The sequence below is a fragment of the Kwoniella mangroviensis genome, chromosome 3 (assembly GCF_000507465.2).
Source record: "Kwoniella mangroviensis CBS 8507 chromosome 3, whole genome shotgun sequence".
Lineage (NCBI taxonomy): Eukaryota > Fungi > Basidiomycota > Tremellomycetes > Tremellales > Cryptococcaceae > Kwoniella > Kwoniella mangrovensis.
In genome coordinates this window covers 364616-381151 of record NC_088829.1, presented here as the reverse complement: position 1 = coordinate 381151, position 16536 = coordinate 364616, and the positions used below count along the sequence as shown (strand labels likewise).

At 44.2% G+C, this 16536-nt stretch overlaps 8 protein-coding genes across 8 annotated transcripts; 3 read left to right on the top strand and 5 right to left on the bottom strand.

The window, feature by feature from the left end:
* Positions 1-341: 341 nt before the first annotated feature.
* I203_107966 (uncharacterized protein) lies at positions 342-2321 on the bottom strand (the record flags this gene model as incomplete). The annotated part of the gene is made up of 9 exons (XM_019148146.2): positions 342-372; positions 441-507; positions 588-607; positions 690-974; positions 1049-1467; positions 1540-1709; positions 1794-2102; positions 2185-2217; positions 2273-2321. 9 exons carry the CDS (start codon positions 2319-2321, stop codon positions 342-344), a joined length of 1383 nt encoding a protein of 460 aa, XP_019002379.2.
* Positions 2322-2794: 473 nt separating this feature from the next.
* Positions 2795-6110, top strand: I203_107965 (uncharacterized protein; the record flags this gene model as incomplete). The annotated part of the gene is made up of 9 exons (XM_019148145.1): positions 2795-2905; positions 2967-2989; positions 3039-4526; positions 4597-4702; positions 4771-4852; positions 4918-5047; positions 5130-5483; positions 5540-5618; positions 5682-6110. 9 exons carry the CDS (start codon positions 2795-2797, stop codon positions 6108-6110), a joined length of 2802 nt encoding a protein of 933 aa, XP_019002378.1.
* A 111-nt stretch (positions 6111-6221) lies between these two features.
* On the bottom strand, positions 6222-7285 carry I203_107964 (uncharacterized protein; the record flags this gene model as incomplete). Its single annotated transcript, XM_019148144.1, has 4 exons — positions 6222-6661; positions 6780-6845; positions 6907-7158; positions 7240-7285. 4 exons carry the CDS (start codon positions 7283-7285, stop codon positions 6222-6224), a joined length of 804 nt encoding a protein of 267 aa, XP_019002377.1.
* Positions 7286-7683: 398 nt separating this feature from the next.
* On the top strand, positions 7684-9663 carry I203_107963 (uncharacterized protein; the record flags this gene model as incomplete). The annotated part of the gene is made up of 8 exons (XM_019148143.1): positions 7684-7947; positions 8056-8187; positions 8280-8363; positions 8441-8520; positions 8582-8722; positions 8842-9030; positions 9109-9280; positions 9394-9663. 8 exons carry the CDS (start codon positions 7684-7686, stop codon positions 9661-9663), a joined length of 1332 nt encoding a protein of 443 aa, XP_019002376.1.
* A 341-nt stretch (positions 9664-10004) lies between these two features.
* I203_107962 (uncharacterized protein) lies at positions 10005-11598 on the bottom strand (the record flags this gene model as incomplete). Its single annotated transcript, XM_019148142.1, has 2 exons — positions 10005-10832; positions 10927-11598. 2 exons carry the CDS (start codon positions 11596-11598, stop codon positions 10005-10007), a joined length of 1500 nt encoding a protein of 499 aa, XP_019002375.1.
* An 830-nt stretch (positions 11599-12428) lies between these two features.
* I203_107961 (uncharacterized protein) lies at positions 12429-13510 on the bottom strand (the record flags this gene model as incomplete). The annotated part of the gene is made up of 2 exons (XM_019148141.1): positions 12429-13330; positions 13414-13510. 2 exons carry the CDS (start codon positions 13508-13510, stop codon positions 12429-12431), a joined length of 999 nt encoding a protein of 332 aa, XP_019002374.1.
* Positions 13511-14028: 518 nt separating this feature from the next.
* Positions 14029-14898, bottom strand: I203_107960 (uncharacterized protein; the record flags this gene model as incomplete). The annotated part of the gene is made up of 1 exon (XM_019148140.1): positions 14029-14898. The coding sequence occupies one exon, from the start codon at positions 14896-14898 to the stop codon at positions 14029-14031; it is 870 nt and encodes a 289-aa protein (XP_019002373.1).
* Positions 14899-15498: 600 nt separating this feature from the next.
* Positions 15499-16221, top strand: I203_107959 (uncharacterized protein; the record flags this gene model as incomplete). The annotated part of the gene is made up of 1 exon (XM_019148139.1): positions 15499-16221. One exon carries the CDS (start codon positions 15499-15501, stop codon positions 16219-16221), a length of 723 nt encoding a protein of 240 aa, XP_019002372.1.
* Between the last annotated feature and the right edge of the window lie 315 nt (positions 16222-16536).

Here is a 16536-nt window from a genome sequence, read left to right as displayed (position 1 = left end):
AACGCTGAACGATCTCTTCCTTCTATTTTGTCATTTCTGCATACTCACATCATCTGAAGATGCTGCATTGTATCATGTTAAATCTAGCATATATCGATGATTGAACTACGATCTATATTCTACTTTGTCTCACATGAGAGATATATCCCTATCTTAAAATGGATTTTTTGCTTTCTGATTGATGCATGGCATTTTTATGATATACTGTACTGAATGATATACAAGCATTTCTGCCAGACAACAAGGAATCGAATCTATTGTAGGTCCCTAGCGATGGAGTCTTTGCTGAGGGATTGGGTTGGTATCTTTGTCGAAGAAGTGCAGTGCAGCATTAAGTAATCTTATGTTCTATAAATTCTGATGAGACGTTGACTGATGGATTGGGGTAAATGATTTCATCAGCGAACATGCCATGAGTCCGTGAGCCTTACTATACTCACGAAGTCACAATTCTAGTTCTGCATAATGGACATTCTTGACTTGTTGCCATAATCAAATCAGAACAGTCTACATCGAATACATCATGTCAGCTTGAGCGTCAACATCATCGATTGTATGAAAAGGTTATTAGTGAATGTGTGACTTACGAGCACACATACATAGATGCCTATAACCATTCGTCACCATATCAGCTCGAAATCATGATCATTCCTATTCATGTGAGAGAGAAATCAATTTAATCTACTCACCCGCAATCCACAACCGCTAACGTCGCTTCCTCATCCTGACAGACTACACATAAACCCCTATCAATCTCTGGCATAGGTCCAGTTGGTACTTTCTTATTCTTATCTTCTAACCCATCCCCATTGGCATCTCCATTTGCTTCTGCTTCTTCTGAAGGAGTGTCACCATTGACTGTCGGCGCAGTGGCTGTCAGTCCCGCTGATAATCTCTCCTCTTCTATCCTCTGTCTCTCCAGTCTCTTTCGCTCGTCGATGATCAGTTCGTTGACTCGATCTATCAGTTGTTCTCTGATACGTTTGTTAACAATATTATCAGCAGTGCACCGAAGAAAATAGTTCGAAAATAAAAAAAAATCACGCACTTCTCTAGAACCTGCTTGAAATCCACCCTGACGTGATTCTCATACAAGATCGCTTTGAGGGTACCTATACTCAACGAAGAAAGATACGATTTGGGTAGACTGACCAGCGATAAGATAGTAGGTACAGGAGGCGGAGGTGGAGCAGGAGAAGCTTGTGGTTTAGGTGTAGTGGGTGGTCTAGCTTGTTGAGCGGGTCGAGGAGCAGGCTGAGCAGGTTGTGAAGGAGGTGGTGGTCTATAGTGATTTTGAGGTGGTGGTGGTCGGTAGTAGTTTTGATTTGGTTGTGGTGGACGGGAGTATTGCTGTTGGGGAGGTGGTCTAGCTTGAGTGGGGGGAGGATGTCTCGGACGGGGCGTCGGTGTAGGTGTGGATGAAGGTATCTGACCTGACTTAGGTACAGATCGTCTTCTATAGTAACTCTGCAAATCATATGATCAGCACCACGGACATGAATCATGACCTCTCGAGGCAGTGAACAACACGAGACTCACCTCTGCCTCATGGGTAAGACAACCTGTATTGGGATCCCTTGCTCTGATAACAGCCTGAACGAAATCTTCTTTCTCCTTTGGTCCGATACATGGTATATTATACGCTCCTAGGTATTCTTTCAGTCTTTTGATGGGTAATGATCGAAGTTGAGTTAAGTTGGCAGCAGTCACTGATCACATCACAATGAGGTATCATGAGCATCAATCTAGTATTTTATATAAGATGATGACAGTGTGGACACTTAAGGATTCACCTTGTAACATGCTTAAGCACGGTAAACAAACACTCTCAACCTCATACCCACTCCCACTCGCAGCATTATTACTATTCTTTTCGTCTAGTCCCAAACCCTCTTTCAGACCCTCTTTAATCTCATTGAAGAAGTTGCTTGGACCGTTGGGATTTGAATTGGAAGAGGTAGAAGATGATGGTTGACCGGCTTTACGAGGCATCAAAGCTTGACCGTCTGAGATACAGTTCGAACAGTATTCGTATCCGCAATGACCACAGACATGTTTACGGCGGAAGAGGAAGTTGAACTCTTTGGCACACTGTCTACAGTCTGCCATACCATACCGTGCCATACGTCATCAGCATGACTGGTTCATGTATACTTTGTTGAGCGAAGGCCAAGCCAAACTCACTGGAAGATTCGATGATAGGTGGCGGACCGGACACTACAGTACACGACGAGTCAGCTACAGATTCTAAGAGAGCTGTGCGATAGCTTACGGATAGGTAGACCAGGAGGAGGTATCCTCGCTGGACGTTGCGATTCCATCTGGGATGGTTGTTGTCTTGGGAAGATTGAGCAGTGAAGGAAGAAGGGAATATGAATGATCAGTCGTATTGTGGTTAGATAGGCTTATTCAGCTTTGACCGACGGGCTGATCGGACCTTGGCGGTGAGGTGTGCAAGATTCTACAGTGACAATACCAAGTATGACAGGACAAATGATATCATTGGCAGTCTATGATACGCTGATTCAATGTTCTAAGTACTATATATCTGGACGGTGAATGGAGGACGATTGATGAAAGAAGGAGGATGAATCGAGGAAAAGGAATGTTGATTTATGAACCTTACCTGGATGGTGATGACGCAAAACACGCTTATGCCAACCCGGACCGAGAATGTGCACCACTCGCAATACTTCGGTCAATGTCCATCTCTCATTGCATCGCATTCATATAGCATACCCCACCACCTCAGTATAAGCGGGTCATCTGACGTGGAGAGGCATCTTGACCCAGCATGAGTGACGCCGATGGGAGTCAAACCAAGAATGGCGAGACGAATGGAGCTGGGCAGAGGCAAACGGAGAATACTTTGAACGTGGACGATAGATGGAAACCATATGATACTGTAAGTCAACTTTTCCTATGAACAAGAAACGATCGTATGCTAATCTCGTATCCCATTACAGCCAAGGATACGGCATATCACTGGGTATGTACTCTGTTGACCTTGGCCAACTAAGCTGACAAGCTCTTTCTAGGATTCGGATTCACCAACTGACCCTCCCGGAATCACTCTCATACGCATCCAAGCTGGTACCCTCGTCTCATGCTGAACAAGAAGATGAGGGATATCCTTTATCGCCTTTAGGTATCGGAGAAAGCTCTAAACGGAGGTCAAGCAATGCATCGACGACCTCGTACCCTTTCCCAAGAAGATCATTAGAATTGGACAAAAGAGAACGTTCATCTTCCACATCTACCGCTCGACCCATTGAACCTCCTTCTCCGACTGTATCGCTACATCATACCCTCCCTAGAACGAGAGTCACTAGACCCAGAGCACCAACGCTGGCTGGAGAGGCTATTGAACATTCTCAACTTCACCATCATGACGAGGGTCTAAGCCTAAGTAGAGATGAAGGTCAAATACAGGATCAGGTGCGGGAACAACGTAAACCCCTTAGATGCTTCATCGCTCTTAAACTACCTTCGAAGGATCCACAAGGTTTAGATGGACTGAACAAGGTGGAAGAGGATATGCGGCGAAGAACGAAGAGTGATGAGCGGGATCTGAGATCGACTGGACTAACTATAAGAAAAGTATCAAGGACCAATTCGTCCGACTCTCATTCTGTACCTACCACTCCAACGAAACCGTCCATTCGACAACGTATATCAAGTTCTTCCTCATCTTCAATCGAGATACCTCGTCAACGGACTATATCCCTTACTTCGCCTTCGAAACCCAATGGGTCGAATGAGAATGGTGATTTACGAACAGGCTCTTCATTGAGCTATCATTCCTTGGGAAGAACATCGTCGAGACTAAGCGATAGTAGTTCTGTTCATTCGGTGATGAGATCACCACCTGGTATGCTTAGAGGAGGGGGTAAATCAAAAGCTAGTTTGGGGATAAGTCATCAGTTTGCCCATTCTCAGAATCAGGTGGATTTTTCACCCACAAAATCCGATTTTGGCAAGGAAAACGATCATGACGAGATGAAGGATAAGCCTACTTCTCCATCGAGCAAAGTGAACGGGAAGAATAAGAATGATAAATTGATCAAAAAACAGAAAGAGAAAGAGAAACAAGTTGAAATCCCATTTTACATCTCACCTATACATCCACCTTCGACCCACCCACGGTTTATGGGTTTAGATCATCTCAACGATTTCGGAAATTGGTTATCCCCTTTACAACTCTCATCCGAAACCTTTGTCTTAGAACTATGGATCGATCTGTCCGAGTCCAAGACACCGTTTGACAGAGGTAGATGGAGAAAGGTCGAATTGGGTGTGGTAAATTTGAAAGAATTGAGGAGAGGTTCTACGAAACAGGTGATCAATGGGATTGAATTTACCTTGTCTCACGATTCGAAAGAAGTTTACCATATACCCACCCCGGAGGAACTGGAGGAAGAAGCGAAAAATGGACATACATCGAGTAAGAAAAGGATGGGAGTGATTGAGAGGAGTTTGAGAGAAACCCGGATGAAGAAAGGGATTGGTGTTGGCGGTCTACATCAGTGAGGTCATGTTGTATATTGTATATTGGACGCGAGGATACAAAAATGCTGATACTATTGCGTGACGAAGGTTGATTAACCTTCAAGCTGTCATTGCTGATACGGAACGAAGTATCGAGGAAGTACGCTGGAAAGTTGATCAGATGCTTCTGAAGGATGCCGACGGGAGGTGTCTTGTAAGTTCAGTTCAGCATTGGTTGCTGGGATGGTTATATAGCTGATGCACTCCATGTTATGACGATAGGGCCGGGAAGTATCAGAAAGGCAGTCGAGAGTGGAATGGTTCCGATCGAAAATCAGCGAAGTGGAGAAATTGACAAGAGAGAGTGAGTCTAGTCTGGCATTGGTTCCACTCCCGATGACTTCTGCGCTGACGGCAGATTTCATGCAGCTCAAGCTCGTACCACGCTCAAACAACAGGATATTGATATACGACGAGATCATCTAGAGGGCGCAGAAGAGGCCGACGAGCTGTGGAGAGGTAGGGGAAGGGACCTTGAAGATGAGATAGGGAAGATTGAGTGAGTGCCATTCTTCATTGCCCTTAATTCATGTCATTGGCAACCAGTCTGATTCTGTAAATGCTGACTATAACTCATATAGGACCAAACGACTATCCCTCTTACCCCAAATCCATTCCCTCAGAGCCCATCATATCCAAACACTCGACGTGCTATTCCCCATCCAGCCGCTCGATCCCTCTCAATTGCTTTACACCATCCTCAATGTACCTCTTCCAATCCCCTTAGGACCTAAAGATCCCGCTCCTCCACTCACAATGGCGCAGCATAAAGTCGATGAGAAAACTACAGCTGCCGCTCTGGGATACGTAGCTATGATCGTTCAGATACTGGGTAATCTAGGTGGGGCGACGGGCGGACTGCCTTATGCTATCACTTGTGCGGGGTCGAGGAGTAGTGTGAGGGATGGAACTGGGGTGATGCAGGGTCCTAGATCGTGAGTGAATCACGTCTTCATACAAGTAATTCATAACGCTAATTTCTGATGAGCAGATTTCCATTATATGCTAAAGGCGTTGAAAGGTTTAGATATGAATATGCCGTTTTTCTACTAAACATGAATATACAAATGGTTAGTTTCTTACCACATCAATTCGTACTGATCATAACAACTTGCTGATATATCGTATAATAGCTTATGCAGGAATCTTCAATCCGATCACTCGATGTTCGCCATACGTTACCCAACTTGAAGAATTTGTTATTAACCTTATCTTCACCAAATCTACCACAACGATCAACCGCGAGTCGAGTAGTATCATATCGATCTACAACACCTACTATGTGGAGTAGGACTTCGTCGGCAGCTTGGCCTGGAAAACAAAGTTCATTATCTCCCAGTAGCACAAGTGCACATTCCACTTCGAACCACAGTCCATATAAGGCGAATTTGCTTAGTCCGAGTCCACTGAGGACGATTCGGAGGGAAGGGGTGAAAGGGAAGTATGGGGATATACGGAAGGGCATTGATTTGGGAAGTGATGATGATAGTGGAGGTGACGATGAGACAAACACAGATATTGGGGAAAGGGAGGAATCAGTCATAGATGAACTTGGTGCATAGTATCGCAAAAGCATGTATACTATATATATGCATCGTTTTTTGCTACAATTTCCTCCTTGATTTTACGAATATTATTCAATACCTATGCTACAGCCTGACAAACCTCTTCAACTATCCCAACCTTGGCTGACCGGGTGTAGCATACGGATCTCTCATCTCATTCTCTTCCTCAACTTCACCCTCTAATCCCCTTCCTTTGGGAAATCTCGTTCGTTGTGGCTGAGGGGTCGGTAATCTACCAAGTCTAGCCAATTCATCCATTACATTGCCCCTCGTAGGTCCTGCTCCTGCTCCTGCTCCATCGCTATTATACCCTGGAGGTACGTATCTACCCGTACTCTGATCCCGCGCTTCTCCCTCTGGAGATCTCAAATCCCTAGGTGAATTCCCACCGAAAGTATCGACGCCAGAGAACATCGGATCGGAGGGAGGGGCGTTATCCTGTATTTCCCCGTTGGCTAATGCCTTGGCTCGTGCTTGAGCGCGCACTTTGAGGATCTCGGAGATGAGGAGTCCTCGGGAAGTGGAATATGATATGAAGGCTGAGGAGACTGTTTGATGTGGATGTCAGCGGGGTCTACTGATGTACAATAGGAGATAAAATGATCATATCGTTGCGAGTTGAATGGGTAAGCGGTGAGAAAGTGGGATCGATGATGGCTTACTCACATAAGAAAGTCAAGGAAAGTGCATTTCTAGAAGGTGTCTTGGGCATAAACCTCTTAACCAGATATGCTAATACGCACCATCAATATGTCAGCTACATCTACCTGTAGATAGCGTTTGGACAGCTTACTTAATACACCACCACCTACTAGACCAGTGATCATACCTCTCTCTGTTGTCCTCCTATTCAATCTTTTGTAATCCTCCAACGTCATTATACTGCTAGCTGAATTTGATCCCAGCTCGATAGTCTCCTGTTGTCCGGATCGGGGATCGAACAACACTAATTTCGGTTGAGGCGAACGAGGTTGGTTGGATCGATCATTGGGATTGGGATTGGGATTGGGGGGTCGGGAAGAGCCCTCCATAGGTGTAAGAGATCCTACTCGACATACTGTTATCAGCTTGAACTGGTTATCACACAGAACAGGGCAAGGACGGTGGCAAGTAAAGCCAAACGTACCATCGTCGATCGGAGTTGCGGATATGTCAGCTTCTCTCAATGGCATGATGTGTCGAGGCTTGAGGTTTGGGTTATGTATTGATTGGTACTCAGATATGCGAGCAAGTCAGTCACAATAATATGCTACCATGAATAGAAGGAGAGTTGAAGACGGTCTTCGTTATTTGTAGAGTGTTCTACGTCACCGTAGCAGTTGTTCTCATCATCGGATCAAGGCACCAAACAAAGATCCACCTCCACTTCCGTCGGAGTCACCCCTTTTGACGGAACCAAATTTATGTTGACTTTGGATCAGATGAATGAATGGGAAGTTCCTACTGTACGAGTAGGGCTCTTTCTTCCTCTTGACCATGAAACAGTCCACTATCTCAGCTCAGTAGGAGACAGCGCCCCCGACAGGTAGTATCGTACTCCATCAGATACACAAGATACTCGACTCTCGATATGCCAGCACATACACCCATCCCTTCCATCCCAGGTATCGAACTCACCGACCCACAAATAAAGGCCTTCTTAGCTCAGAGAGTATCAGACCTCTGCGGATTGAACCAGTCAAAGTTCCCAGGTTCTCAACCCGTTTCATTCCAAACTTCATCTTTGGACTTGTTGGAATCGAAAGATTTCTGGGTATGTGAGAAATCGGATGGAGTGAGGATATTGGTGTTTATAGTTATGAATGGGATGACAGGTAACCAGGAGGTTTGGTTGGTGAGTAGAGTATAACGTTCTGTACCATCGTCATCTACAACTCTACTATGATATTTGGGTTACCTAGATATCTCGAAGGATAGCTGACTGTAAATACGCTGTATATAGATCGACAGAAAAGAACGGTATTTCAGTGTACAGGACCTTCATTTCCCACATCATGAGAATCGCGGTAATCCCTTGGGCGAAACTATATTAGACGGTGAATTGGTTATAGATATAGATCCAAAGACTGGAAGTGTAAGTGAAATAGCTAGAACAAACCCTCAAAGTGGTGTTTAATCTATTTAAGCTATTATGTCTAAGCTGATTTTCGTATGACCGGATTGCAGGAGACGTTACGATTCTACGCATTTGATTGTTTGGTGATCAATGGGAATAACATCATGAAGAGGTCGTTATTATCGCGCTACGGCGTAAGCTTGTCGGCTCCGGTTTGTTTAACGTCCACGGATAAAGAGCTGATGTTTTTTTTTTCCTATGTGGACAATAGCGATTGAAAGAATGGGTGATAACGCCTTTCCAAAAATCCCTAAGAGATTTCCCAGAATGGAAAGATGCTTTACCCTTCGAGTGAGTTGGCTATCTTTTAAGCAAACAGTAAGGAGATAGTAGCTGACGATCCGATGTTCAGGGTGGTTGCAAAGGAGCAAGAGTTATCATATCATTTAGGACATGTACTTAAAGTTCATATACCGAAATTACAACATGGTCACGATGGGTTGATCTTCACTTGTACAGAGACGGAGTATGTTCCCGGAACGGATGAGAATATGTGAGTGAAAGGAATGCATCACCATCTTATTCTGTATCAATCTCCATTATTGATTGATATCCCTCGTTTCTATCTATGATATTCAGAATGATGCTGAATGTCCTGTTCCCATCAACTAGCCTCAAATGGAAACCACCTTCAGAAAATTCGATAGATTTCAAATTGGAATTACGATTCTCACCTTCCATCTCGAACCATGACGAACCTGATTATTATGCCAAACCTGAATTTTTGCTGTATACGTGGCTTGGTGGTGAAGATTATGAGTATTTCGATATGATGGGTATGGAAGATGAAGAATGGGAGAAGTAAGTCGAAACCTATCATCAACTTGGAAAGTCGGGAATGAAGATTGTCATGAGACATAAGCTGACATAGATACGTAGGATCAAAGGGTCAGGAGAACAGCTCGATGATAGGATAGTAGAAGTGACTTGGGATACCGAAAATGGATATTGGAAAATGTTGAGAATCAGGGATGATAAGAATAATGGGAATCACAAGTCGATTGTCGATAAGATTCTGATCAGTATAGAAGATGGGGTGGAGCTGGATGCGGTGAGTTTGCAACCTCCACGAAAAACATGGTACACAACCCCTATCGTACAATTGTCAAAGCCTGTGTAGAGTAAATATGTGTGTAATCTCGTTTACTAAATTCTCCTTTATAGCTCTTATCGAAGACCGACTCAATCCGAACGGCCTGGAAAACGAGAGAACAGCAAAGGAAATCCGGTCAACCCCCTCCACCTGCGGGACCTGCAGGAGCACAACGTAGACCACCCCAATATCAATCACAACAACCTCAACCGCCTACACCTGGTGGAGGAGGTAGACAGGGTTATCCTGTCACACCTGGATCGATGGGTTATGGTGGACATGGTCAACCACCTCAGCCACAAGGCCAGAATCAAGGTTTGGTAGCTGGACTGAAAAGGTGATAAGGCATTGGTCTCGGAATCTCAAGTAGCAGAAATCTGTCGAAGACGAATGTCGACGAATAAGATACGACGATGAAATCGAGTTTGGATAAAAAGATGTAATGGATCAAGGAATGGATGCCTGTTGTATATAGATGTATAACATTTTCTTGTTAACTCCATTTATGCATGTCCGATGTTTAGTACTAAATTATTATATACAAGGTACGTAATGACTCTGATCCGACGATAATTACTGCTGCTTGATTGTTTGACATTATGGATATTCCGGATAAAACCCCATACAAGATTACCAATCATGCGACAATCTCACCAATCCTGCTAACTCGCATATCATTTATTCAAATCCTCTTCAATGCCGCTTCGACCTGTCTCGTAACCTCAGGTACGATCTCATGAAACATAATTACCGTCCTCAAATTAGCCAGTTCATCATTCTTCGTCATCAGCTCTCTAACGTTTTCATTATTCCTCTCTTTGAGATATCGGATTTGTCCTCTGACCTTCTTCAACGTCTCATCAAGCTGTAAAGCACATTGATAATAAGTAATCATAGCTTCTTTTTGACTTTGACATTGTATCTCTAATATTCTATATTTATCTTCGAGATCTACTTTTTCGGACAATTGTTTTCTCAGATGATTGATCTCAGATTTATGTGCATTTAATTGATATCTTGAACTATGCATCAATTGTTTATTGACATTTGAATTTTCTTTTTCGTGCAAGAGCGATAACGAAGTTTCATGATGTGCTGAACGTTCTTTAGTGAGCTGTTTGTTCTTCTCTAGGAATTTCCTTTGAAGTGATTGTAAAGATTGACGAAGTAATTCGTTATCCCTTCTCAACGAATCAACATCTTCGACCGGTCGGACTGGTTGAGGAGCAGTCCTCGATAGAGAGGATGAGGGTGATTCCATAGGGACACGAGGTATAGATGGAGTTGGGGGTGGTGGTGATTGACGGTATGAAACTGGACCGGGAGTCAATTGCACAGGACGTGTGTGGGGTTCATGGACGGGGTGTGATGGGAGGTACGAGGTAGATCGATGTGTCTCTTTTGGTAGCCTCTGTACAGGACCGTATCGGGGGTCTGAAAGAGGAGGGGAATTGGGTACAGGTTGACGAGGGTGTGACGCAGATTGAGATATTTTCGGCTGTGATACGGGCTGAACAGATTTAGACGAGGGTGAGGAAGTGATAGTGAATTCCGATCCGGAAGGAGCCCCTCTCGTCGCTAGCCCCTCTCGTCGCTGAACATACAGAGGCAGGTGTCGAAGATGCATGAGAGGTTAAGGTGAGTCGGGAAGTGGATTGTGATGCCGATGAAGAGGACGTAAAGGCTGAGGCGACTGTTGAGAGACTGTGTTGATCCTTTTGGGATTGAGCAGAGGCCTTCCATGGTACATCTCGGATTGCCGCCTTGTTATCATTTTTCGGATACAGCTCTTTCATGGACTTTGGTTTAGCATCCGTCCGTGCTTTTCTCTGAGGCTTGGGGACCACCCTCGCGGAGATCTCTGGTCGAGTCGTCAGTAGAGGTTTCGAAGGAGGTAAGAGACTTTCCAGTGAAACTGACTTGTTCTTAGATGGAAGGTGGTTCTTGACTGAACCTCGTATGGAAGAGTCACGATAAGAATTGGGAGTAGATTTCTTACTCATTCGATCTAGGTCTAAAGCATTGGAAGATGATCTTTTCAAGTTGATCTTCAATGATAAGCGAGAAGGAGAGGAGGTTATCTGTTGAGTGACGGTGGGTTGAAGAGGTGATGAAGGTGCTGTGAATGAAGATGAAGGGAATTTAGATATGGTAGGTCTATTTGATTTGGACTTTGTAGGACTGGATGAGGAGGGTTGGGAACAGACGAGATCTAGGAAGGCCCCTATGTCTTGGTCATCGTCTGAGATGATGTCGATGGTATTGGATGGGTCCATCGAGGGCGGATCACGTGAAGGCAGATGGTCAGAGGCTACAGTATCAATATTACTGGACGACAAGTCGAGTAGATGGATGAATGTTGGATGACGGATGATACACGATACATGTGAAAATGAACATTACGAGTAGTCCCGGTGACGCATTGACCTTCGCAGAAGGTTGACTGAGATCAGACGCGTCGAGACAATCTCCTGACAGGGTCATTATGTAAAACAAAGATTGCTCGGTTACCCTACACAACTGGATATGAGTATCAGCATCTGTTATGATGACCGTAAAGCTACAAGAATGCACGCTGCTATCGTAGGAAGGAGCCGAGGTGATCTACCCATTGAGGATTTTCCCACTCTTCCACTCTTCCACTCTTCCACTCCTGGAGCGAAAAGACCGTGAACTTCACCTATACCTACTGAGTCACTACTTGAGGTTCAGTCGACTATCCACCGCCACCTTCCAAAACCCTGAGTCAAACTTGCAAAAGTTGACCAAGGTTACAGTGTTCGCCAGATGATTTGAAGACTGTTCCTCGTGAGGAGGTGATGTATCCAGATGATCAGATGCTACAAAGTATGAGACGTATAGAGCGATGATGACATATCCAAGCAAGGAATGTGTCAAGATGTAAAGCAGCCTTGACAGTAGGCGTCTGACCGGTTACTACCGTATGTACCTTGATGAACTTTCACCCAATGATAACCAGGTGGTAATGACGTTGACATGACATATCTCAATTCTCACATACTCTACTCGTACATCTTAAAATCGCTATATTCAATTACAAAATGCAATACACGACACAGAAGCAAAAAAGAAGTACCTATGTCCTCTAATGTACCTCAGCCGCTGCATCAGCTTGTCCATCCAATCCATCCACTCCATCGGCCTTCTCCTTCTCCACATGCGGTGCAGCTCTTCGTTCTTTCCCACTCGTCAGATAGACACTCGCTCTCATCTCCAATAACGGATCATCGGAAGGTTCTACCCCTGTAACTCTGGGGATAGGATCGAAGATAATATTCTTTTGTTCCTCTTCATCATGTTGTGATAATCCATTGAATTCAATGACACCCAACTCCTCGATCTTACGATTATCAGGCCATTGGATGGTAATATCATTAGTCGGATCTCCATCTTGTCCAACTTGAACCATCAATCTAAACTTCACTGTTTCTCCTCCGGTTATAGAATCCTTAATTTCATCGAATAGGTAATTATCCGACTTGGACTTGACTTGTTCATTTTGCAAGAACGATTCTTCTCCTGAGAAAGGATGGATCTGATATCTTACGACCGTAATTTTCCCATCCCCATCAACCAGTTTGAAAGCGTTAAGAGCATAGTATTTTTGAGTATTGAATCTCTCCGGATGGGGTTTAGGATATTCGACGAATTTCTTTGTGTATTCATGAGTAGCTAAGAACTGTCCGATTGTACCATCACCGAGTGATCCGAGGAATTCCAACATCTCTTGACCTGTTTTTACAGGGAATAAGGGAACAGCATGAGAGATGATATCTGTATGTTTCCTATCTCCATACATGAACCTCAAAGCGAATCCAGCAGGATTGGCATTATCGTCTGTATCGGGTATCTTGGGTATACCAGTGTTATCTGAGAATCTACCGATAATAGGTGTAGACGGGTTATTGAAGTGCGGTGCGATTGAGAGTTGCGATGCGAGGGGAATTGGGGTGAATTTACCAGTGAGTAAGAGCCCCTTGGCATGTACTATGTCGAGATTTCGATGAGTCAGCTCGAGCTTCTGCACTGAATTGAATATTTAGGAGATGTATGAGATGTGCTACACTCACCCGGTCGATATCCTGCAGGAGTATGGAAAGCACCTTTGAGAGTCTCGACGAGTTTGGTACCAGTCTCGACGATGGTGGGATCTTGTGATTGAGGCATTGTGTATGATAATGGCCAATGATTTGGTGTCGATATCTGTAGGAGAAGTGGGGAAAGATGTAAAGAAAGGATTCTGATAGGTCGATCTTGTTTATATATGGGTGGGAACGAAGGGCGGGCATACGGTGATACGGGCTTGCTGATAGCTTAAGTGATGGTGAAAAGGAGTCGTGCTAGCGGGAAGTCAAGGAGACGAGTGTGCGTGTGCGTGTATGCATCCTTATCCCTTTCATCCTTCATTCACATGGATTATCAGACGAAGATGAAGCATGATGACTTCATGCATGCATCACCATCATGATAACTATACTATCTATGTGAAATTATCAGATGATTCGACGTTTGCTGCGGCTACCTGCAAAAAGGATACAGTAGTGCCAAATGGTGCGAGGCAAACCGTTCTTCCTCCTTGTATCTGCGTAAAAGTGACAATACTATAACATCCTAAAGCTCAACATGATGAGCGAGATCTTCCTGTCATATTCGCTGTTCCACGTCCAGGTATAACACTCACAATACTAGTATCTCGCAAAAGGATGTTTTTGTTTCTCTTTCTCTTTCTCGTTCTCCCCTAAAGCCAAACCCGATACTCTCCTTGTCCTCCTTATTGTCTTCTCCTTCAATGACTTGCTGGGTGACTTCCTTCCGCCGGTTTTATCGGGCTCAGGTTCAGGTGAACTACTGCTTCTCCGTTCCAAGTCCAGATTCAAATTCTTGTCTACCTCTTTCAATCCATGGTTCTGATATCCATTCGTCCTGACTCTTACGGATTTCTCCCAGTTATTAATCCTATCCCTGACAGCTTGATCAATCTGGTTGATATAAGGTTTCAAACCATTCGACCAATTCAAAAATTCCTCTCTTTGCAATCCCATTAAAATCTTTAATGCTTTCTTATTAGCTTTCTTCATCTCTTCAATCTTCTGTTCATGCTGTTCCTTCATCTTATGATTTTCCATCTTCAACCTCGAATTCAATTCCCTTTCTTCTTTCAGTTGCTGTTTGACTTTCTCAAACTCTTTCAATTCTTTCTTATGATCCTCCATCAACTTATCTACTAAATTCAAATCCTGAGCTGAACGTCGTGAATCAGATAGATTCCGTTCCGATATTGAATGTTTGAGTAGATGAAGGTCATTATCTACCCCGAGGTATTTGGATTTCATTGGTGAACTTGATGGTATAGCTATACCTATATCCTCGCGAGAAGTGCTGAGATCACTGGTTGATTTGTCCAACGAAGTGATCAGGTCGGTAAAGAGGTCATCGAATACTGTTGGACGTCTGGGCTTGGGCGATGGGACAGAAGGAGATAGATGAGACGAGTGAGGGGGTGGGTGCCCATGAGGAGGAGGGAGGTAGTACGTTGGAAGGGTCGAGGACGGCATTGAGAGTGATGGTTTGTTAGGATTGCTAGGTTGACACTGGAGGACTGACAGTATTGTACGGATCGAGTTCACACAACAGAGTGTATCAGGATGAGATATGTGTCATTGATGACTATCCACGTTTTTCTCGTGTGCAGATTAAAGCTGGAAGTTATGAATACTGTGTTGTATCTCCGTCCTGACGACTGCTTGTCTGTGTTTGCTTCTGATGTTTGAGCTTTGGCCATCGACGACTCCGCTTTGATCCTCAGACGCACAGACACCTACCATGTTGAATAACGCATCTACATGTGGTCATCGTACTCCTGTCCTCATCGATGCACGTGTAAGATGACTCATCATCGTGTTCAGCAATCACATACGATCAATACGACCTGCCTCGAAGATCAATCTCATTAATGCAGATTAACAGACAGACAAACGACCATTCAATTGGTCAGTGGATCAATATGGTATCGTCAGCTTACGATAACGTGTAAACCTACATACTGATTAATCATCAATTGCATTCCACTCATCCTCTCAACACCTTAGTGTCCATCCAAGCTAATTCATATCAAACAATCCACAATACAACTTGCAGTCTCTGCCAACAGCAACATGTACTCGTTCCGTGAACCACCCAAAGCACCTCGTTCGTCTATGGTACCGGAAACACCACCTGATCCACGAAAGCCAAGTACAATTCGGACATTATCCTCATCCAACAAACGACCTCGAACGGATCGCAGTCCTCCTCCAACCCCACCTCTTACCGCATGTGCCGACCTCACTCTTCAAAATCCTTTTATCGATAAGACCGAGAATGTCGACGTCAATCGTTATGATAAAATCGAGCATGATCTAAATTCACTCTTAAATATGAGATACGAGAACGACGAAGAATACCAAAGGTTGTATCTTCTTGCTAAAAAAGCTGTCAGTGAGAAGGAGAGATACATAGCAGAGAGATCATCTACGAAAAGACAATGTCTGGAGAGCATCAACGAGAGTTTCAAATGCTTGAAGAAGGCATACGATTCGGTAATGGTAGAGCTAGTGAATGAACGAATATCAAATGAATCGATCCAAGTGGAACTGAAAAGGTCGCTGGAGTATACGGACAAGTTAAAGAGTGAAAATGACCGTTTGAAAGAACAGGTAAAACGATTTAAGAAGATAAACGAGGATCAAAGGAAAGAATATGACATGAGGATGCATGATGGGTTGAAAGACAGGAGTAATCTTGCAAAAGACAAAGCTAATCTGGATGAGGAGAGGTTGAAGTTGGAAGGCCAGGTCCATAGGTTGAGGATGGAACTGGAAAGAGGGAGAACAAGATAAAGAACGAGAATGAAGAGTCCAATCCCTAGATGATATATGTCTTGCCTATCATTTCAAAGTACTGTGAATGCATCCTCATCATCTCTCGCTCGAAGGCAAGTGCCACATTCAGCTTGGATGTCTATGGTGTACAGCTACATGACACTATAACGCCGCATAACCCCGCCGCTGAGATAATCCTACCACGCGTTCTGATGTCCAACCATTCAACATTCAACCACGGCAACCTAGTCGAGAGGTACATGATGATCATCACTTTAAACCTATTCCTCGCTTTCGTCCTTCAATCATCCTTGTCCCCTCGCCACCCTACCT